General features: G+C 41.6%; 1 protein-coding gene across 1 annotated transcript in view; it reads left to right on the top strand.

Moving 5' to 3' along the window:
* LOC146833604 (cytochrome P450 2D15-like) overlaps positions 1 to 23,983 on the top strand; it is a 355,595-nt gene that overhangs the window by 12,170 nt on the left and 319,442 nt on the right. The window contains exon 2 of the mRNA XM_085601483.1: positions 20,034 to 20,205. Within this exon, the coding sequence (XP_085457609.1) occupies positions 20,034 to 20,205 (172 nt within the window). The remainder of the gene's footprint in view (positions 1 to 20,033; positions 20,206 to 23,983) is intronic.

A 23,983-nucleotide genomic window follows, 5' to 3' on the forward strand; every position in this document is an offset into this window, starting at 1 on the left:
CCAAGTTCACTGCAGTTACCTAATTGTGAATGTACATGAGTGCCATAACTACCTTGGCCAAAGGTCTGCAAAGTGCTTCATGGGAAATTCTCAGACATCTATTGGCCGATTTCAATTTGTTTATACATGCTTGTTCACATTGACTGATCATGTGTCCTATTAACTCAAGGAAGGAACATATTAAATATAGACATTTTTACAACCTTTAACCTATATCCAGGAGTTTTTCTGTTTGCTCCGTGAGTGGAGTTCTGTGAATAATTGCTCTGGGATAAATAATTCTAGACTGTTATGTTTGTATAGAGTCATGGGTGGCATGGCTAGAGTGATCTTAATTTTGTGTCATGCCAAGTTGAAGTCATATGATCACAACATATTCTGCATTGCCTCTAATCGTGTAAAAATGTTTACTGCATAATATTTGCCCGTTAGTGTTTTGAAGCCGTACACTGCTGCGCGACCCTTTAGCATGGATACATGTGGAAGAGACATTGCTGTATTCTACATGAGACAAATGATATTGTAAACAAATAAGGCTGGATCATTTGTGATCCAGGAGAAGATAGGCAATAGTTATATCGTTTGTTCCTAATAGCCTCTACTAATAACTACTAAAGTCAGGGCAAATTGTATCGGGGATATCAGACACCCTTGGTAGGTAACTATTAACGAGGTCAGTTAAGGTGAGCGGTGTTTATAGACTTCCACCTGTGCTGACAAGCATGAATAGTTGGTTGTAGGATTTTAATAAATCATGGGCCTGACGTTTCGGCCACTTTGGAAAGGATTGTCACAGAAATGAGACACTGGGTAGACTTCTTTATATTTATAAATGTATTCCCTTGCTAATACACTACTTCTTTTAGTTCTGTCGAATTGAGTTTCCACCCACGGACACCCTGTGAAATCCTTCCCCGGAAGGCCCTCTGCTCCCCACTTCTTCTACTCCACACAGGAAGTGTTGTCCTTTGGCGAGCTGGCCAGCTACCATCCCCAGGGTGCTAGCATCCTCAGAATCTTTCCCATCTAGTGACATGACATCTTTTCCTCACTTGAGAAATATAGAAGAGCCTTACATGGCATAACCAGATCTATATTTCTGGAACACTAATTCTATAAAAAGCCCGTCAGCCTTCTCAAATGCGTTTTTGGTGTTCAGAAATATAACCAACGCAGGGAGATCAAATGCGCAACTACGTTTATTGCTTTTAGTCCCTTACTAATATGGCTGTCCAAACTGAAATTTTGCATAAAGGCCACTCTATCTGTGTGGATTTGAGTGTGAAGTATCTCCTCTATAGGGGTGGCAATATTTTAAAAGTATGCTTTAGTGTCAAGGTTGAACAGAGCTATAGATTGGCAGAAGGAGAAAGTTCTGGATCTGTGGTCAATTAGGATCTGCCATCATAGCAGTGAGCTTTCCAAGTCTGGAAAATAGTTCAACAGCATTGTAAGAAAATTAAACAGAATGTTTTGAAAGATCCTGAATAAAGGGAGGGGAAGCAATTGGAAACAAGGCCTTTTAGTTGATAGGGAAGTAATGGCTGTCCTTACTTTGTCTCTATGAAGAGATGATTCCAGTTTGTTTTTTTAAGGTCGCCATCTTTCAAGGGAGCGTCATCCAAATTAAGTATTCTTACTGGTGTTCCAGATCTGAGGTCATTGCTGCATTGTTGTGTATTTGATGTTTCATATCATGAGAACTATACTTACCATAAACTAATAATTACATGATTTTGTAAGGAAAAAACAGCTCAGTACAGCTTTTCATTCTTTATAACAATGTGAAAACACGATTGAATTATTAATCTGTCATGCTGTATTGAGTAGCATAATATAAATTTGGATTTGGAACACAGCCATTGTTATCTATTGTGAATCATACACTGATATGAAGTGTCACAATGAACTTTATAAGTGTTTTGCAAACTCGACAGACGTTTCAAAGTATCAAAGGTTTTTAAAGACTACCTTTGACTCTGAACCGACATTACCCATTCCCATCCGAGACCAAACTCACTGCTCGCCGTGGGCCCGTTTGAATCTTCCTGGTACCGTCGCAGTCATGGGAAATTTGCGATAGGATGTATTACCTAGCATGCCCTACACCTACAGGCGAGTTTAAAGGAACATTTATCTTTAAGGAACAGGTGTCACCCTATATGTGCATGTGTACCACAAAGCCAATGCTGTTCATTGCGGGCCTCTGTACATTTCTCTCCCATACTGACACAGCCAGGACAATGTGGCACATGGCACTGACCCCTCTAAATGTTATTTGGACCAAGGCTTGTAATATTATTCTTAGCAGCACAAGTTTGGCCAAAATTATATTAATACGTGCTATTGGAGAAAGTCACAGGGAGTCACATCAAGGTGCAGCAATTGACTGTGATGTGCTGGACTTCTCTAGTATTAGCACATTTTGCTTTAGTGGCATTTATGTCACTATATGTATTTGGCTGAAAGGATGAAATAAAATATATGCTTTAAAGGAACAAGGGTCCCTATAACTCACAAATATAAATTTACTGAAAGAGACAATTAGGACCAGACACAATGTCCATGAAAACAAAAACCTCATTTATTTAACTAATAGGTCAAAATAGTGGGTGGGGACACAAAACAATGGAACACAAGAAATATTATAAGCATACTCAGGCACTAATGTGTGACGTAAATCAAAAAATATTCTGTTAGTCACAAATACATCTACAACAGCAATTCTGCCCTTATGGTAATTATTTTATGCATTTTATAGGGTCAGTGTGCGAGAGCCAAAATAAAATATGTGAGCATTATGTTGGGGGTTGGGTGAGGTGTGGAAGGTCCTAGAATTATCAGACTATCAAACAAAAATCAGCAGCTCCAATGATACGGACAACAAAATCAAATTTGTCCAGCTACTGAATAATTTAATGTTCATTTGATATGGTGCAATAAATGAGTTAGGTGATCTCTCCTGAATCCATCTAATATAATCCAAGACTTCTTTCTCCTGGACCAGGCTCCCCACTGCTCTGTTCATGAGCTTTTCCTTAATGTTAGAATACATTTTCAATCCACAATCTTTGTTTCTATAAAAATCATATCACCATTACTTATTCAAAAGCTTGTACTCCTCAGTCCACATGACCATTCACTGAATGTTCAAGCATTGGCATGATCATCAGCCGGTTGCATACTGGATGTGGTAGTCTAGAGGGATGTCCCTAAAAGACCAAGGGAGGGTTTTTAATGTGATGCGAGTGATGCCTGATGTTAACCTTAAGAGTAAGGTGACAGTTTATTTATTTATTTATTTATTTTTGAGATTTATACAGCGCGTACAATTGCCCGTAGGCGTCTCGGCGCTAGAAACTTTGAATGAATTTCCGAGGTTAAGCCGGTAACTATTCTTGATCAAACAGCCAGGTCTTTATCTTTCTGCGGAAATGCATCAGAGATGGGCTGTCTTTGATGGATGCTGGCAGGGAGTTCCATAACCTGGGAGCTGCCACAAGGAAGCGTCCATCGCCCCAGTTAACTGTTTTTGTTCGTGGTATTTGAAGGATTTTAAGATTGTTAGATCGGAGCGATCTTATGGAGGACTGGTATCTGAGATGGGATTTCAGGAAATGTGGACCACAGTTGTGCAATGCTTTATAGAGTATGCACAGCACTTTAAACTTGATCCGGTTTCGAATCTTGAGCCAATGCAAGTCCCTTATAGTCTCAGAGATTGGTGAGAACTTAGGGATTCCAGACAGGAGGCGGGCTGCAGCATTCTGGATGGTCTGCATTTTGTTGGTCACTCTTGCTTGGGCGTTGATGAATAAGCCGTTACAATAGTCAAGAGATGACAGCACGAGGGCGCTTACCAGCGTCTTACCTGCTGAGGTTGGTAAAAACTGCATGATTTTCTTGATCAACCTAAGTTTGTGATGGGCTGTTGCTGCTATTTTATTTGAGTGGGCCATAAAATTTAATTTATCGTCAACAATCACCCCCAGATTTCTGACGGTGATGGCTGGTGTAGGTGGTGTTCCGTGCGTGGGGGGCCACCAGGTGTTTGACCATCCTGGGGAGAGATGTCCAATATGACGACCTCCGTTTAGCACTACTAAGCCTTCAGGAATAGATGAAAAGGCAACAGTAGAGTTCCTGTAGCTGTAGATGAATACGCATGATAATTTGGGACATGGCTAACCAACATTGAAAAGATAAGTCCCTGTGATGCCCAAGGACGTCCTTCCCTAGCTTAAAATTCACCACTGCATTCAAAACTCACAAATACTTTTCCATTCCCTCCTGGATGCTTGTAATACAATATATGGCTTGGCACTAGAGAAGAACTCAAGAGAGTACAGAACTAGACAGTGAGGGCTCAGTAGAATATCTGTTGAATAACAAATCCAAGCCCTGTGCACTCTGTAAAATACATTCAGGCCCATTAGCCCAGCTGAAAAGATGGATCTTGTTGCAGGGATTCTGCTCATGCACAGAACTATGCGCAGGAAACCAGGACCTCAGTGAATTGTGGTGTACCAAAAACTCACCTCAGAACCCAGAACCCCTATCCGACCAGCATCAGTGTCCCATTCGTTATCCGTATCATCACGGAGGTCCCAATGTATAGACAACCCAGAACAAGCGACTTAGAGTACTCTCAGGAATGGTGGGAATCAGAAATACCTGTTCGTAATTATTCTCATATCAGTCCACAACAAGAGTAATCAGAGACACGGTAAAGTTTAAAAGGTTTATTTTATAAACTAGGTGTCCTAAGATGCAGTACTTTGGCTAACATAAGTAGACAAATGATTAAAATCAAAACCGTCAGCATTGTTACAATACCATAGAAAATGAAAGGAGAAATCATAGTATAAATGACAGTGGAATACAGCCACCTTCCTTTCGCTAGTAAACTAATATTATTAGACTAGTAGAAGGTCTCTAGGCTTCAATGGGGAACCCCATACCGTAAAGATCAGCTTAGTGGAATCACATCACAGGATCAGGTGTACTCTGCTCCTGGGAAAGCTCTTCTTCCGAATGTGTGTAAAGCATGCAGTCTGCAATATTAAAAGCACTCGACTTTCAGGTATTTGCAGCTGCGTGCGTGTTATGGCTAAATAGTGGGCCGATCAACCTGAACTCAAAAACATGCATTGTCTGGCGACCCAGACAGTTTCTTTACACAATGTTCAGACCAAGGTTGCAGCACAAGTCTAGGGATGTGAACAACAGACAGTTCTCATGCGAGCAAGCAGTTTTCAAATAATAACATGTATCTGCAGTGTTGTGTGCAAAGGCAGCAAAAGTTGCAAGATGGCTTTCTAACATCTAACGCGCTTATGCCAACATAGCAATGTATGTATCTAAATGCAGCCCTCACTACAATCTAACCATTTCTCTGAATTTAATCTGAGATCAGACAATGGCAGCTCAAGGATTGGGGGGTGGGCACTTCCCAATTTCAGATTATAATATTTAGCTGCTGCCATGCAGTGCTACAATATACTATTCAACTGCCGGGTAACAGAGTGCCGCAGACTCGGTAATGTACCCTCCATTTATGAGCTTTTTATCGGCAGCTCAGCCCAAGGATGCTTACTGAAGTTCTTTGAGCCAAGCTACTTTAAGCGGACCCACTTCAGGACTCCACTTGCCGCGTTTTGAACTTGGGCAAGTGTTCGAAAGAAATTGGGTTGGTATAGTAGATACACTCCCCTGCTTCGGAATGAACAACTGCCCAGCATATTTCACAATAGCTGCTTTGTTAGATGGGTACTTGGGGGGCTTGGCAGGATAGGAGGTCTCCTAGTTGGGAATCTGTTTGCACCCTTTGAGGTGGTCTGCAGCAGATTTAATGTTGTGCACCGGGATTTTTTTAAATACCTATAGATGCGGGATTTCTTTACGAGAAAGACTGGGGGAGTAGCTGGCTTTGATCTAATATCCTTGTTGGAAATTTTAGTTGAAAGCACCACCCCTTCTATCTTGCAGCTATTTGGTTGTTTGTTTGTTGGAACGACTCCCTGACGACTTGGAGAAACATAATGGAAAATGGTGGGACAGACTTGATATGACCGACCCTGGCTTCTTGAAATCACTTGAGATGGGAGGGCCAATTATGTGTGCCTCAAATTTACAGTCATAACATTACAAAACGCTGTTTGACCTAAATATAACTCCAGCAAAGATTGTGAAATGGGGTGGTGTGATAGGGACACGCTGCCCTAGATGCCAGGCTACAGAGGCGGAGTTGGTTCACATGTTCTATTCCTATCCCAGCTTAAAATTGCTTGAATTAGAAATTGTAGGTTTTGTAGTGGAAGTTTTGAAATGTAATATCACGCCATCATTGCAACTTATGCTATTGGGGGTGGATGAGACACTTGCTGGGCCCGGATCGAAAATTATTTTTATACTAATGACAGTTTTTAGGTTGTGTATGTCCTCATCATGGCTTGACCCTTTACCTCCGACCTTTCAGGAATGGAAAGGATACTTTCTGCATGTATATTATTTTGAAAATGCACTGTATGCACGTAAAGGCAAGAAGGCTAAAAGTAAAGGGAGGAGGATATGGGGGGCGCTCACGACTTGGTTGGATATTATGTATTAAGCATCATTGTTTAGATCATTATAAGCTGTGTTTGTTTACTAATTGGAATGAATTTTGAATCAGTCCTGCTACTCAATTCAATGTTATTTATCTTGGATATCTTAATTGCTTTTTATGTAAGTTGTTTATGTACACTTACTGTTATTGTATATGGAAAAGGGAAGGAAAAAAAGAAATAAAATATTTAAAAAAAAGAAGAAAAAAAAGAAATCCGATAGGTTGGTGAATCTATCATATTTAACTTTACCAGGGCAGACTTTAGTGCAGGTGGGGCCCTGTGCGACAATCATTTTTGGCCGCTCCCATTGCCATTTAATTGATGGAAAGGTCTGAAACAATGCGCTTACACCTCGTCCGTTGATATCTGTGAACTGTTCCAACTGTGTTCCAATACATGCAATGGAATTCATTTGTGTCTGTAGCTTCCTTTCCAGCCGGAGTACCGGCAAATGACTACACCACACACTGAGCTTAGTATTACACGTCTTTATTAATCTGCGTGCAACTGCAAACTCAACATTCTAACCAGCTTTCATTGCATTACGCTCTAACACTTACATCACAGTTCCACAGAGTCCATCAGGAGCCAAATGGGTTCTATAGTTTCTAACTTGCAAGAGACTACATCTCTTCCTCTGTTCAACAAAATCTTACAATATTTTTACAAATTATAGATAGATAGACATATAAAATTAAATCTCCTCAATCAATCTTTTTGGCACTTTAATTAGTCCACCTGATCTTTTTCTTGGAAACTGGGAACTGTCATCACCAATGTCCAGGATCTGCATCAAGGGCGTAGAGGCAACTGCAGTCACTGTTATTTCAGACCCAGTCTCTGCTTCAATAGTTAGATCTCATGAACAAGTAGTTACATGCCTAGAATGAGAAGAGTCTCTGGTAATAGACATCCCAGGGCGCTGGGCAGTCACTATGTGTCTCTTGGTAGACACTACTTGAGAAGGTCGTGCATCAAATGGAGAATCAAATTTTCTTCTCTGCATATGTGATGCGAGCACTGAATCTTCTTTCTTAAAGATGATGCTCTTCGCACGTCGTCTTTGGTCAGCATATGCTTTAACCCCTTGTGTGCCCATGACGAGCTGGACTCGTCATGGGCCGCGGTTGCGCTGTGCCCATGACGAGTCCAGCTCGTCATGAACCCCGCCCGCTAATGCAACGGCCGGCACAGGGCGGGGAAAGGGCGTGGCACACAAGGGGTTAATCTTTTGTTTGTTCACTAAGTGCTTCTCATGAGTTGCTTTCTCATCTTTCTTTCTCTGATTGGTCTATTGAGGTAAATTGATGTTTATTGCTCTCTCGAAAATCAATTTCTCACGATTTTCACATGTGGTCAAATGTGGTGTTGAAAAATGAGCTCTCAAGGTAAAAGTAAACACAGTTTTCAAATGGAGCTTCTCAAGAGTACCCTGCTGCACTGCTTTCTTTTATTGCACTCTTAAAACTCTCAACAAGTCAGTTGATCTGCGGCCACAATGGTGGGCTCTTTTGATGCTTTATATTCAAATGCTCCAAGAATTCTTTAAACTCATGACTGTTGAAAGTGTGGCCATTGGCAGACTTCACTATAGCTAGAAGATCGCATGTCGCAAAGAAGACATCTAGTCTTTCAATGACTCATTCGTGAGTAAAAGAAATCTTCAATTAATGGAAATTGTGAGCATTCATCTATGATCACAAGCAGGTGATATCCATTGTCAAGTGGACCACACAAGTCAATGCCTATTCTCTCCCATGTATGCTTTGGGAGTTCAAATATGTTCAAGGTGTGGTGAGTAGCTTTCTTAAATGCAGGCCTTTAATTCTTTTTTAAACCGGTCATCAAGATAAGGAAATCAGACTTGGTCTCGGAGAGCTAGTTTCCTGGCAATGATTCCACAGCCTCCTTCATGGGTCACTTCTATTATTTTCTGTGGCAGACTCTCCAGAATCAGGATGCTTGACCCTCGTAGTATAACTCCTTCCTGAGTTATGGACAGTTCATCCTTGACATTTTTGTATTTTTGTTATTCACCATCACTGGTGAGCCGTCGAGTGTGTTGGTTCTATGACTGATGTATAATTATATCCTTTAACTTTAACATGTCCCTATCAAGGCTCGAGGCAGTGATAATCTGGGATAACAAAATGGCAGCTGGTGTGTTTGATTTTACAGCGATGGTAATATAGGCCTCAGCCGTCTTAGATAGAGTACCATGACCTTTTATAGGCACTCTGGAAAAGTAGTCAGCAGGTTTCTGATCCTTCCATGAATGATACATCATGGTATAGTTATGCTCTTGTAACCCTAGTCCCTATTGTTCAATGCAAGGAGGTATTTTGGCCTTTGGATTGCCAAATAGACAGGAAAGCTTGATGATCAGTTACGAGCGTAAAAGGTTTTCGGTGCAGGAATACATGGAAATTTTACAAGCCCATACCATGGCTGAGCTTTCTTTTTCAGGTTGTGAGTAAGCATGTTCTATTTGGGACAAACTTCTACTTGCATATGCCACAACATGCCTTTGAGTGTTTGGGTATCTGCTGTGCTGTGCAAGGATAGCACCTGACCCAACTGGGCTACATCAACAACAACCTCTGTTTGAAGCTTCGGATTAAAGTATGCCATGTCAGTGGCATTTTCAATGGCTTATCTAATTCTTTTAAAGCTTTTCTCACATTCATGTGACCAATGAAATTAAACATTATTTTTCATCAATTCTCTCAATGGAACACTTACAGTGGCAAAGTATAGTATGTATCTGGAACAGTAACTGGTCATGCAAAAAATTGAACACAGCATAGAAATATCTTGTGGTGAATCAGCATTTGACAGCGCTTGCACTTTAGCAGGATCTGTTTTTACTCCCTCATCAGAAAAGATATGGCCAAAGAATTTTAGCTTTGTCTTATGGAACTCACACTTGTTTGCATTCAAAGTCAAACCTGCTTCGGCAAGTGAACAACATACTTGTGCAAGAGCTTTATCATGCTACTTCTGTGTACCTCCGAAAACCAATCTGCCATCGCTGTAAATTAACACATTCATGACAAGCTGTATGATATATCGAATAAGGTCTTGAAACAGTTTTGCAGTGCATGACACACCAAAACGTAGTCTTTTGTATCAAAACAGATCAACATTTGCAGAAAAAGTTGTAATGTACCTGAAATCTTCTTCAAGTTCTAACTGATGATAACCTTTATATAAATCAAGGTGAGAGAAGATCTTTGGACCATTTAATTGTGTTAACATGTCAGCAATGTGTGGACCTGGATGTAGTTCTCATTCAATTGCCTTGTTTGCCTGACGCATGTCAACGCATATGCATACAGCTCCTTCACTGTCATTTTTAGGCACTACTACTAATGAAAACCCATGGCGTGGGACAAGTGGTGCGCTCAATAATATCATGTCTAAGTAGTGATCCAAGTTCTTTTTCAACAGCTTCTTGCAGATGAAAAGCAATTTGTCTATATCTCTGAGCAACAGGACGGATATCTTCATCAATATTTGACTTTACTTTCATAGTCTTAAGCTTTCCTTAAGTATGGAATAGCGAAGGGAACTGACTTACTATTTCACGGTGAGCATTTATGTTGTAATTCATGGAAATCAGTCCCATATCAGCCATTGTGCTGAAAATGAGTCGACAGGCACTTGGTGTATTACCTTGAAGCACATGGATGGGTGCTTGCACCTTTGTTTTCTTGTGTTTCATTGTCGCTACAAATGAACCTTGACTTTTTGAAGACGTCGATGCAGCCCATGTATACACTTTGGCTTCAATGGGGTAAGTTGCAGCAATGGAGATAATTAATTATATTTCTCCTCAAGCATAATGTTTATCAATGCATCAGTGTCAATAATGAAAGGTATCAAACAGCCATTTAGTTGGAGTGTAATCTTCGGACAATGTTTGAATGACTTCGGTACTTTGGCATGTTGATCCTTCTTTGACTGACATTTTTCTTCCCAAGTGGCCAAACCAACATGTGCACACTTTTCTGAGGTAAACATTGACATGGCACAATAATTTCAGCACTTTAACTTCATACTGATACAGAAGAACTGGTTGATGATGATTTAGATGACAGTCGACTTCGTTCAGTGTCAAATTGTCTTAACTGATGTCACCACTTGGCCATGTGGGTGTGCGTCAAATGTTGCACTTACTTTTTCTTTCGCTTTGCAATCCATCAGAAAATGGTTCTCCTCCCCACAGCCTTTCCATATCTGTCCAAAGTGGGATATTTACTTTTGAGTGGAAATGAAAATCTACTAAAGCACAGCTTCTTTTACATGTAGACATCACTTTGTGTCCTTCAGTCTTTTGTTTTGGCTTACTTTTCACACTCATGGTGGATTCATTCTGGGCACCTCTGGCCTCCAAGCCAGCAGCTTGTCTATCAGCATGCTCTTCTGCTCTGGCAGCCATTAACACTCGTTCCAGACTAAGAGTTTCTCTCAGTATTCGTCTTCTCAAGGAATGTTAGTAGCAACTGTCAGCAACTCTCAAACACATAGCTTCTTCATTAATAAGTTCGAGGGGGCCGATGCACAGAACTAATCTGAGACAAAATCCTAAACTTACTACTTGTGGTATTCACAGAAGGTATTTAGTAGTAGTAAAGTTAGGATTTTGTATTAAATTAGGATTGTGTCTTAAGTTAGGATTTTGTCTTAAAACCAAAACTTAAGACAAACTTAAGTTTAACTTAAAACTTAAAACATTGTAACTTTAACTTGCTCTTGTGACAAATAAAAACTTTACATCGCATTGAAAACAATATACAAAACTCCTAATTAAATTAATACTCTAAAGGAGTTTAGATTGTGAGGTCGACGGCGTTTCGATCTTATATCATTAAGATCATGATCAGGACAATTTGTGTGAGCAAGTAGAATCTAAACAAGAAAAAAGAAACAGATAATTGGAACCTATGTCCATGTATATCAATCCACAACCATTTAGTTAATCATGAAGGCAATTTAAGGTGCGTGGTTTAAATTCTAAGAAGATTGGCGGGGAGGACTGGCTGGGTCAGTGAACCTCAAACAAGAATCTACGTCCATGTGTATCAATCCATAGGAACTTAATTGGCTAATCATGACGAAAAGAAAAAGGTGCGCAGTTTCAGAATTAGGTGGATCATTGAACATCAGACATGAATCTAGCAGAACCAATCACACGTAAGGATAAATGGCAGCGAGCCAAGAGCTTAGTTAACTAATCATGAAGACAAAAAGTAAAGGTGCATGGTTACAGAATTCTAACTGTAGGAGTGGGGGTCTGGGTGGGTCGGTGAACTTAAACCATGAATCAAGCAGAATCAATCACAGGTTAGGATAGGTGGCAGTGAGCCAAGAGTATAGGAAGAAGTAAGGCATGAAATTGCCAGTACTCTAGTGGAACGAAAGGAGCAGGGAGGCGAAAATTTAGGAGGGGGGGAAAAATGAATCAGGGAGGTGAGCGCTACCAGGGCAAGGAATTGCTGCTGATGTGGTAGTATGCACAGGAAGTAGTAGGGTGCAGCAGGAATGGCCACCATGCGAGGAGCAGGGTCCATGAAAAGAACTTACTTCCAGAAGGGTGGGGATCCAGTTTGCTACCGGCGTGATACACGAGGAGCTGGAATTAGCCTTCCGTGCAGAGATCTGTGGGTCAGGGGAAAGGAGGGCAATATGCAGGTTGTGTGCACTAGAAACCGGGACTTACTTACACAGGAGCTTGCTCGGAAGCACTCAGAAGGCGCTGGAGGCTGGGAATTGATCAGGGGAAGCCGCGTGGTGAGTCTGAGTTGGGCGGAGCTGCGTGAGTAGGTCCAGGGCCGTATTTAGTGCGGTCCAAAAGCATCTGAAAGGGTGAGACTAATAGTTAATAGTGATGGGCACCCCTGAGGGGCAGGATGTGCGTTGCACGATGTGCAGCATGCACTTACTAATTGAAGGCTGAATCGAGGAAGACAGTCAGTTAATGATGCCGCTTTCCGCATGGAATCGGGAACGCGGCAGGAGGGAGTGAAAGGCTCCTATTAATGGCAGCACAGTGAAGTACTGGGCATGTGTCCAAGGGAGACAGAGAAGTACTGCGCATGTGTCAGAAAGAGACAGGGCTCTAGAAAGAGACAAGGGGCTGCTAGAGATGCTGAAGGTGGCCCTATTGGATGAGGGAAATTAAAACCAAGGAGGACAATGGCCATTGGAGTGGCCTGGGGAGTGATCTGAGGTTACAATAAAAGCACAATTGTGATTACAAACAATATTAACAATATATTAATATACAAATTAAAAATTCAAAGGGGGAGAGAAAAACATGTTAATGAGCAGATGCATTGGAGGGGCACTAACAGGGAATGATCATAGAATCATGTTCCATTAGTCAACTGTGTTCAGGCCATTTTCTATGGTACGGCAGTTAAACATCCATTTACATTCCAGTCTGTTTAGGATGGACAATGGGTCATCACCTCTGTTGCTTGGATGTCGATTACTTGCCACCGAAGATCTTGTTCTGAGTGTCCTTTTTCCATGTAGTGTTCCACCAGAGGGGCAGTCGTGACTTGACAACGAATCCTGCTTTGGTGCTGGCATATCTTTGCTTTTACTTTTTGCGTAGTTTGGCCAATATAAGTGAGGTTACAAGGACATTGGATACAGTAAATTACATTGTTAGAATTGCAATTTGAAAAGAAATCCAAGTGTTTTTTGACATTGCCATACTGGAAGATTTTCGTATTGCTAGTGAAAGGGCATGCAGTAAAATGACCGCATTTGAAGTGACCTGTTATTGTTACTGTGTTGATTGTGGGGCACTTACCAAACACAACCCCTGTGGCGGTACCGGGGGCTGCAATTGTCCCGGCTCATTTTACTAAGGTTTTGGTGAGCAAATAGCAGTTTTATACATTTGCAGCTCTTTGCATGCTTTTTGTCTTCACCACTTTCTAATTGTAATGTTATCTTGCAATTTGTGATTATCAATAGCTGCTCTTTGAAAATCTGTTTGTATCTTCCTTCAGTATTAACGCTCCGTATTTATGTCTAACTGTATCTGGCGTAGCAGTGCGATATGTTTATGCACAGTAAGTAAGTAAGTAAGTAAGTAAGAGCTTATAAAGTGCGCGAATGCCGAGGTGTCTTGGCGCTGGAGGAAGCAGGAAACTGCAGGAGTCAGGAGGTGTTTGGTCGCTATTGAGCAGGGAAAAGCCAGGTTTTAACCTGGCTCCTAGACTGAGACCTCGATGATAGAAGACTAATATTTAGTGGAAGTTAATTCCAAAGCTTAGATGCCAGATAAGAGAGACATGTGCCTCCCCATCTGGCCTTCCTAACTCTGGAGACGTGGACCAGAGCTTTATTGGCAGATCTTAACATCCGGCGGGGGCATGTCATAATTTGTGGTAGGTGTTAGACCTGCCCCCATATAAGGCTTTATAAACCAAGCATAGTGCCTTAAACTCAGTTTGCTGCTTAACTGGAAGCCAGTGCAGATTTCTAATGGCACCAGGAATATGACTATATTTTGGAATGTTTAGCAGGATACATGCAGCCACATTCTACAGGGATTGAAGCTTAGACAGCTGGCATTTGCCGACGCCTAGGTAAAGGGCATTACAGTAGTCTAGGCGGGAGAGAATAAAAGCCACTCAAACCGTTTTCCTCACCTCCATTGGTAGAAAAGGTAGGATTTTTTGTAGCATTTTTAAAAGGAAGTAATCGGCTGATATCAACTGATTGATCTGCCCTGAGATGTTGAGCTGAGCATCACATAAAAAACAAGGTTTCTCACATTGGTAGCATGGACAGGACAAGCTTCTGTCACTGCTGGCCACCATGATAGAAAACAGTGGTCCTAGGCAATCCTTAACTATACTTAACTCTATATAGTATAGTTCTGTACACAATTCATAGAGACTGTAGGCACATTAAGTAAAGAAGAAGATTAAATCCTTAAAAAACCTGGGCCACTTCCAAATGATTAACTTGTAAAATTCAATTTATTCATTTTACTCTCAGTATTTCATTCAAAAGAATTGAACCACATATGCATAATATGCAACATATAATGTTATGCACAGTTACTGTCAAAAGGAGAAAAGAAAGTGTGAAAATAAGTGCTCATGTGAAAATAGAAAATGGAAGTAGAATTCAAAGGGAATCAAAAACAATTCAAGTATATTAGTACAAAAGGGATCCGGCAAGACAACCTAACAGGATCGGTATCCCTACAGTATTAGGCCTACCCATCCACATAGTTTCAAATTATATTAAGTTACAATGCATCTTTTTTTCGTAACTTCTTCTGTGGTTGCGATGTAAAGGGGATGAATGTGTGGTGTAGGCCCATTTAGGGGTTGTCGACGTTTCGACCCTGGCGCAAAAGGGGTAAGTGGATTCTATATGTTTTCTATATCGATTGATGCCCAGGTCCTTTGACTATACTGGGTTACTACACCACACAAGGAGCTTAGTGTTACACTTCTTAATTCGCCTGTGTGTAAGTGCGAGCTCAACTTTTTAAACCAGGCTTCATTGCATTCTGCTCTAACTCTTATGTCACATTTCAATGGAGTCCATCATGAGCCAAAAGGGTTCCATCATTTCTAACTTGCAAGACAATGCAGTGTCCATGCTTGGCAGTAATCTAACAAAAGGGTTGACCAAATACGCCAATCAAGAACCAAGATAAGTTATTGTGATACAGAAAACAACAGTTCACTTCGGACTAATTCAAATCATGAATTTATCAATATACAGATGCATAATTCACCCAATAGGAAAAATCTAATCTTCAGACCATAATGTCCAACCAACCAGATAGAAATTTCTTTAAGTACATTTATTAGTACTCAACAATTAACAATTAGGAGCTCTGAAAAGTGATCACACGGTGCGACACATGTGAGGGAGAAACAAGTGTATAAAGAGAAAAACCAATTACCCTTGGACTCAAAAGTGTATGTAACATAAGCGGTTGGCAAGTTTATATGTTGGTTAGTCAGTGGTATGTCGACCTCAGTGGTGAATGAGATGTCATCATCAGGACTAAAATTATTGTGGATGCAGGACTGGCAAACAGAATGAATGACTCAATCATGGCAATCAGAGCGACAACTGAATCGAAGGGTAGAGCTCAGGTTTTCTGTAATGTGGTAAAAAGGGGGTGTCAGCTGAAATGGTGCCTAGAGTCAATGCATCAATGGTGCCCACATATGAGCTAAAAGGGAGTAGTGAACAGAGTTAAGGTTCCTCAAAACGAGGCAGTCATATAAAACCTCGTGTGGTACTAGTGAGGCGAGATTAGCCGAATTCTAGGGTCTGCAGATGAATGAATCCAAATGATTCACCTGATGCGAAAATGGAGGAAAGAAATTGCACCCCTTGTAAGTAAATCACTAATTGATTAGGTGACTAGGTACACTATGAGAGTTCAATATGAAAGTGCTCTGCTTTTCTATCCAGTCGTCACCCTAATTGACACAAATGAGCAAGAGTGCAGCTGTCTTCTAGGCAAATTTCATTGATGTTGAGTGGTTTACAGGTTGCAACAGGGACTCATTCAGGGTGAACTGGGTGATTTATCAATTTGGTGGCTTGGTCCTTCCCGGGTTGAGGCAGCAATTGAGTCCTCTTCTGATGTCAGGTCCAAGTCCTTCAGCTGAGATGCTTGAAGATGCTTTAGTGCGGCAGCAGTTGCTTCATGCAATCAGATGTACTCTTGGTCAGCAGCTCTCAGTTGCACAGTTACTCAGGCATGCAGCTGCAAGTGCCTCATGTCAGTAGCTTCAGTTTTAGCCGTGTAGTCAACACAGCACATGCTGGACAAGTGCCAGGGGCCTACACAATTCTCTTCTTCAGCTGCCCAGAACACATGGGCTCACTTTAGACAAATGCCATTCCTGCACCAGCAAAATCTATTTAGGTGCACCTGGTGAGTGTCATGATTTAGCAATAATTTTCTCTTCATGGGGGCAGACCACTCAGGCACACTTTGGGACAAGTTCCATGGCTGCATCAGCAATGTCAGCAGGGTGACACACTTCTGCAGTGCCCAGAATCCCCCATATTATGCAACACAGACTGGCTGTGAGCTTGGAGCATGCCAGGCATGATTCCATGTGTCTCTGTCAGACGAACCCAAAGCACTAGTGTTCACTACTGTTGGACACTCAGGTAGTCCTCTCCTGCAGGTTTGACTCGCTCCATCCCTCTTTTAACAGACAGGAGCAACCAGGCGTTCTAGGACAAGGAATAGCTCTTCTTTCAGGTTAGGCTCCTGGTGATGTCCCCTCTCCTCTGGTGAGCTGGTTGTTAGGCAAACACCAGCCTTGGTTACACAGTAGTACCCCCGGTACTCTGGCGAACATCCCCTTCTTTGTCGAAGAGAACTTGTAACTGAAAGAAAAAGGTCAACAGCTTTCATTTTTCTACAGGTACAGCAAATTGTGAGGGGCCGATTCATAGAACTAATCTGAGACAAAATCCTAAGCTTACTAGTTTTGGCATTCACAGAAGGCATTTAGTAGTAGTAAAGTTAGGATTTTGTCTTAAGTTAGGATTTTGTCTTAAATTAGGATTTTGTTTTAAGTTAAACTTAAGTTAAACTTAAGTTTGTCTTAAGTTTTGGTCTTAAGACAAAATCCTAACTTAAGACAAAATCCTAACTTTACTACTACTAAATGCCTTCTGTGAATACCAAAAGTAGTAAGTTTAGGATTTTGTCTCAGATTAGTTCTGAGACAAAATCTTAAACTTACTTACAGTCCGCTCTCTGCTTTTGGCGCCTACGTACCCACCTACAGCATTTCCACCATCCAGTTGAGGGTGGCACATGGTGCCCCATACCCAGTCCTGAGGAAGACCCCGGTGTAAGGATTTAAGCAGCCTACTTTGTTTTGGGGTCGAAACGTCAACTGTGTCACTGTTTTATGCCAGTTTGATCAACAGTGATTTTTCACTGTGACAGTGTATTTCTAATCATGGCTATGTATTTGTCCACATTCAACTGCAAGACTTAGAAAATCCGTTTTTATTGTAAATAATGGTGTGATGGATATAGTGTCACTACCTTTCCTTTTCACTCTTCCAACCTTCACTTGATTCACACTACCTTCTCCCCTTTTCTTCTCCCCCTTTGCATGGGGCACTTGTTCGGTATATTTTTCAAAGTTATTTGCTGATTTATAAGCATCTCAGGATGTTCAATGTGATTAAATAACATTAAATAATATAAACATGGTGTACAAGTGTATGAATGCCTGCTGGTATTTAATTGTGTGTGTTCTTTAGAATTTTAGACTGGGACCCACTTTGTACTGTACTGTTCTACACCCAGGTCCCTGTGGCTTATTTAGGTTTCCCCTTTTTTTTTGCAACCACGTCAGGAGCCAAGCACTCTCAGGTATCGGGACAACAAGTCCACCCTGTGCACTCCCACTTCTCTTTCTGCAATCCTTTAAGGAGTTGAGATTATATCTATTTTCTCAGAATGGCATTTTACAATTCTCAGGGTGCATCCTTATTCACTTTGCTGGATTCATTTGCACCCTTGGAGTGTTGGCCATGCCTTGCAAAGCTTTTGTAGGTCAATAAAGAGAAATTGTCATCAACATTAGTGGTAATCTGGAACATTGATTTTTTGTGGAAATAAAAGGTCCCTTGGGACAAGTAACCTGTCACAATGAACATGGACATTTTGTCATTTTCATTTAGTCTCTGGTGAAGGTGCTAAATCCACTCCACTGCTTTTGCTCAATCGTAAAAACTCAGGGGCATATTTACAAGGGGATACCACCACCACAGCATCACTTTTAGCGACGTTCTGTTGGAGAGATGCCCTTTTCCATATTTAAAAAGTGGTGCTAAGCCACATTTTGTGGCTTAACACTGCCTTGTCAATAAGGCCCCGTTACACTCATCACTTAGCGTGAAAGGACCGTGCAGTGGGAAACAGCATTTACAACGCTGCTGTTACCACGCAGGTCGGTAACAACGCAGTCGTTACAACGACCGAGTTGTTACCACGCGTGGCTTTACAACCCAAGTCGTTTCTACGACTTGCGCTAGGTGGCATGCAACACCAGGGAATGTGTTGGATTTTAAGTCCAACACATTCCCTGCTGTTGCGCTAACTGGAGTAGGAATAGTAATTGATACTATCCCTAAGTCCAGCGCGCCATCTAGCGCAAGTCACAGAACCGACTTGCGATGTAAAGCCATGTGTGGTAACAACGCGGTTGTTGTAACGACCGCGTTGCAACCCACTGCGTAGTAATAGCTGGCGTAGTAACATCATACATTCCCGTGCAGTCGGTGTTGCTGTGGGCATTCCACCGCAACACCCATTGCTTCTGACGCTGCCCCAGATTTAAAAGGAGGTGTAAATCTGAGGCAGCGCCAAAAACAAAAGCCATGCAAGAAAAGGCGTTATAATGGCAAAATGACGAGAAATACTTTTATTTCTCCTCTATCGTGCAAGGGTGCCAGTGTTGGCACTAGGCAGCTAAATTTAGCACCAGTGCTAGGGAAAACACAAGGGTGCCCCATATTTTTGTGAATACGGCGCAACCCTGCATTTTGAACAATAGCAAATTTGGAGCAGCTCTGTGCCCCGACATTTTCCCATAAATATGCCTCTCAGTTTGAGCTAACAACTTACTGTTACTACAGTCTATGTAACACCTGTGCTTGTATCTAATGGTGAGTATGCCTTTCTATCTTCTCTGCTCTCTTTTCAGGACCTCATTCAGTTTCTATATCCCATCTCTCCATATGCCATAATGTATGTCTCTCTCTCTTTCTATGTTTGATCCATAGATTACAAGTGATCACTGAAAGTGCTTATTTAAGACCCATCTCTGCTATAGTTTTAAGCACAATGGTGTCTTCAAAAAGTGAAGAGCAGTGGTATATTCTTCCACTTTAGACAGTAGACAGTGGTAAATGTTAGTTGTCACTGGAACCTAAAAGGAATGTGATCCTTTTGGCTGAAAAAGTAGTAGTGTTTTTTGAGAATTCTAAAGTAATTGCACAGCACAACAGAAAACAAGTAATAACAAAACACAAAGCAAAATAACAACACAATAAAAACATAGTGACAACACAAACACGACACAAATACAACCACATAATAACATCAATAACACAATGCAATAATGCAGCACAGAAAACACAACAGTAATAAAAACATAACGCATCACCATCACAACAAGACTCAGCGCAACAAATATGCACATGTATCTTTGTCACACATTACCAATACCACCTCTGCAAATCTGCTTTCATAATATGGTGGTAAAAGGTGTTTGCACCACTCACTGCCTCACTTAACATTAAGGACATCCAACAGCAGCATTCAAAAAGGTTTTGTTTACTGGTCTTAATGTTTCCCCCTCTATTTCCTCGCTTTCTTTGCTGCAGCTGAGGAAAACGTATGGCGATGTCTTCAGCTTGCAGTTCTGCTGGGAAAACGTGGTGTTCATCAACGGGTTCGAGTCAGTGAAGGAGGGGCTCATTGCCAAATCCGACGACACTTCCGACCGCCCAATGAATGTACTAACTAAGAAGTTTGGCTTCCATGAGGACAATACAGGTTTGTGTTCCAGTCCCTAGCAGTAGGACATTTTGAAACTGACTAAGGTCTTCTGCAGTATTTTTTGCAATAAACATAGGTGCCATAATTTTTCATGCCGCTAAACTCTCTGGATCAGATCCAAAAAAGCTATTTACATGTTTATGTTTGTTCTCTGTAGCACATACCCTGTATTAGCAGAGTAAAATCACCTTTTGGAATTGGAAGCAGTTGATGTAAGGAAGTGCTCCTCAAAAACTCTGTTCTACCAGTGCAAAATCACATTCAGAATTCCAAAAAGTTTGTTTAAGGAAACACTCATACAAACACTTTCATGTCAGAAAACCAAGCATTGGGGTGGATTAGGTGCTCCAGAGCTGGAATGAGCTGGGAATTTGTGCAATCCTAGTGCAATCCTATAAACCTACATATTGGTAGACATTCCCAAGCTTCTTTCTTCCCATTTCCAACCTGTAAAAGGTCAGTCGTTTCCACAAATCCAGGGCGGGAAGGGGGGAAATCGCAAGAAATATTTCACCTTCAAGAATAAAACAAGTAGTTCCTTGCCACAATACCAATACAATATATGAAGCCTAGACCACATATGATTGTCATTGGAAGTAATGCACATTTAGCTCAACTTCTTCTGAAAAATAGATTGAAGTCCTAAGTGCGAGTCTGGCTATACATTATTAATTGCTAGTGTTCATCCTGCTGCATGAATGAATGAATATAATATTTATAAAGCGCAGCTTATGCCCATGGGTGTCTCGGCGCTATAGGAAAGAGAAAAGCTACAGCAGAATGTCAGAAGCGGGTCTAACCGATGAGCCAGGTGCCTTCTACTCCTGCGGGAAAAGCCAGGTCTTTAAGGCTTTTCTGAAAGTAAGTAGGGAGGGAGCAGCTTTTAATGTCAGTGGAAGGCTGTTCCAGAGCACAGCTGTGGCCCTGTAAAAACTCTTCCCACCCTAGTAGGTTCTCCTAAATGGGGGTACAGTCAGGTTCATGGCGAAGCGTCCTTGTTGGGATGTACCAATATAAGTTTCTCCCTAAAGTGGGCTGGCCTCAATCCGTACAGTGATTTATAGGCCAGACAGTGAGCCTTAAACGTACATCATTGTTTGACTGTCAACCAATGTAGTTTTCTGATGGCTCCTCTATCTGATTCATGTTTAGGGATTTTATAGAGGAAGCGGGCCGCAGCATTTTGCAGAGTCTGGAGCCTCTTTTCGAGATCCGCCACGAGAGTAAGATAGAGGCTGTTGCAATAGTTCTCTTTGTGAGAATCAATGCACTGATGACGGTTCTCAGAAGTTAAGGAGGCAAAAAAATTTCAATCTTTTTTACAAGCCTTAAAGGAGCAAAATGAGGCTGATGTGATTTTATTTACTTGGTCCTTGAACTTCAGTTCTTTATCTATCAGGATGCCTAGATTATTTACTTTGTTTGAGGGTTCAGGCAGTGAATCTAATTCAGGTGGCCACCAGTCCGGCGTCCAGGGTGCGGGGTTGTTACCAAAGAGGATGACCTCAGCTCTGGTGGCATTTAACTTAAAGTAGTTGTAATCCATCCACTTGCTCACATTGCTCATTCATGTTCTGAATGCCATGCCAGATTTTTTTTTCCGGCTTTGCCAGTGACACCACAATTTGGTTGTCATCGGTGTAAGACGCCAGGAGGAAACCAGCATTTTTGATGATTGTCGCAAGAGGTGTGACATAAAGATTGAATAGTGTTGGACTCAGTGCCGATCACTGGGGAAATCCACAGGGCAGGAAAAGAGGCCTAGATGTAAACTTGCCCATCATCACATTATGTTGCATGACCTTCACCATGATGAATCCAAAATGTATATCCCTTTGGCAAAAAATCACCAAAAGGCTGTCAATGTCAGTGTTATACACCAAACGCTGGTATAACTTGTCTGACTGAAGTACCTCTCTATTGGCAGAATCAAAGCCTTATTCAATCTCAAGACATTTGACATGGTTTGAATTTCTAACACTAAGGAACCCCATCATAATGCCATCCTTTCGGGAATGGGACCGCCTGACTAGCTGTCGCTGGTCCTGCTACCAGTATTACAATGCGACCTCTTTAAGGCGGTCGCAATGTGGATCTTTTGTATTGCGGTGTGTGCTGTGGGCTGCTGCATATGCAGAAATTACAAACATCCCTGCACTATGTGGCAGGCACCATGCAGTTCTTGCCACATGGTGCAGGGATGTTTAGGGGGTCACCATAGGTGCCCCCCCAGGGCCCATAGCAGAGGTCCAGGAAGAAAGGGGGGCCCGCTATAGGCCCCCAAAGTCACTTTCCCCCTGCCCGTTTGTGGCGGGTTAACCGCCATGAAACGCCAGCAGAAACTGACATTTTAATCCCTACGTCGGAGCCCGAGCATAAGGATTACAGTCTGTCTGTCGGTCCAACAGGCTCTCCACCTGTCGACCATCTGCCTGACATAGATAAATCTATGGATAAATCTATTTATATATCGGATTTACATATGTTTTCACCTTTGATGAATTTTTGCATCTCCCTCTTCATTAATCAATATGCTGTCTATGTAAAATATGAAATTGAATAATGATATATGTTTTTTAATAATATGTAGATTTATTAATTTTGTATGATGAATAATATCTAATGGTTTTAACGTTTTTCAATAAAATATAGGTGGCAATCCATTATCATCTAGTGGCTGTCTTGTGACATTGCAAATATAGGCACATTGGTTTTTCGTATAATTGATGTGAATGGTTTGTGGTATACTTGAGTAGAACGGAAAAATTTGTGGCAATTCATCAAACGGTACTAAAGTTATTATCAACATAAAAACGCTTTTCTAGTGGCACCACTGACCTAAATATCACTACCCAATGGTTACCGCCACTGGCTAATGTATATTTGAATAAATATAAATAAATATATACATATGCACCTACTACATTGCCACTTACTATTCCATTTACTATATTTCTGACTACCATTTTCAATATAGTTGTTTATTTTAACAAACGTGTCATGACATGTCTGAAAAGGTGGCTCCTCCGCAATGGAGGAGGAGCGTCGCCCCACTGCTTTTAGCAGAGCAATGTAAAGGAAACATAAAATTATAATAACTTTAAGTTATTATCATTTTATATTTCTGTGCTGCTTTGCGGGCGGGCGGATGTGGCTGCTCTGTTCTTGGAGCAGGGCAGGGAGGAGGGGTTTGCCCACTCCTAAATGCACATGACTGTTTTGCAGGCCCTCTCAGGCCACCCAAAACTGTCATGCGCACTTTCCCTCTTCTCCATCCAGGCTGCATTAAAGCCTGCGTGATGAATATGCCCAGGCCCCTGTTCCCTGGCTGAGCATTGAACCAGGACGCTCAGACCAACCACAACACTGAATAAACAGCATTGTGATTGGTCAGGGGAGCCTGGTTGTGCTTCCTGTTCCTTCCTTGAGTGAAGACGAGGAGAGCAGGAGCAGAGACGATGGACCCGGCGCAAGGTAAGTATTTATTGTTTATATTGCGCATAAACTCTTCCCCCTGCATACGCCCTGCCACCTGCGAGCCATGTTGGGCGGCCGCCACTGGCGCCATGATGGCATGTTTCCGACAAATCTAAGGAAGAAACAACAGAATTAATTATAGGTTTCTCATACCATGCTTCTACAATTGGAGGTAGGCGGCATCAACAGTCATGTTTTCCTACAAATTAAAATTGTCATAAGGAAAGTGAAGGATTTTCAGATTGACCGTGCAGTCTGTAAACTTGGTTCTGTGACCTCATCATTTACATACTAGAAC

The sequence above is a fragment of the Triturus cristatus genome, chromosome 4_2, assembly GCF_964204655.1.
Source record: "Triturus cristatus chromosome 4_2, aTriCri1.1, whole genome shotgun sequence".
In the NCBI taxonomy this organism is placed as follows: Eukaryota; Metazoa; Chordata; class Amphibia; order Caudata; family Salamandridae; genus Triturus; species Triturus cristatus.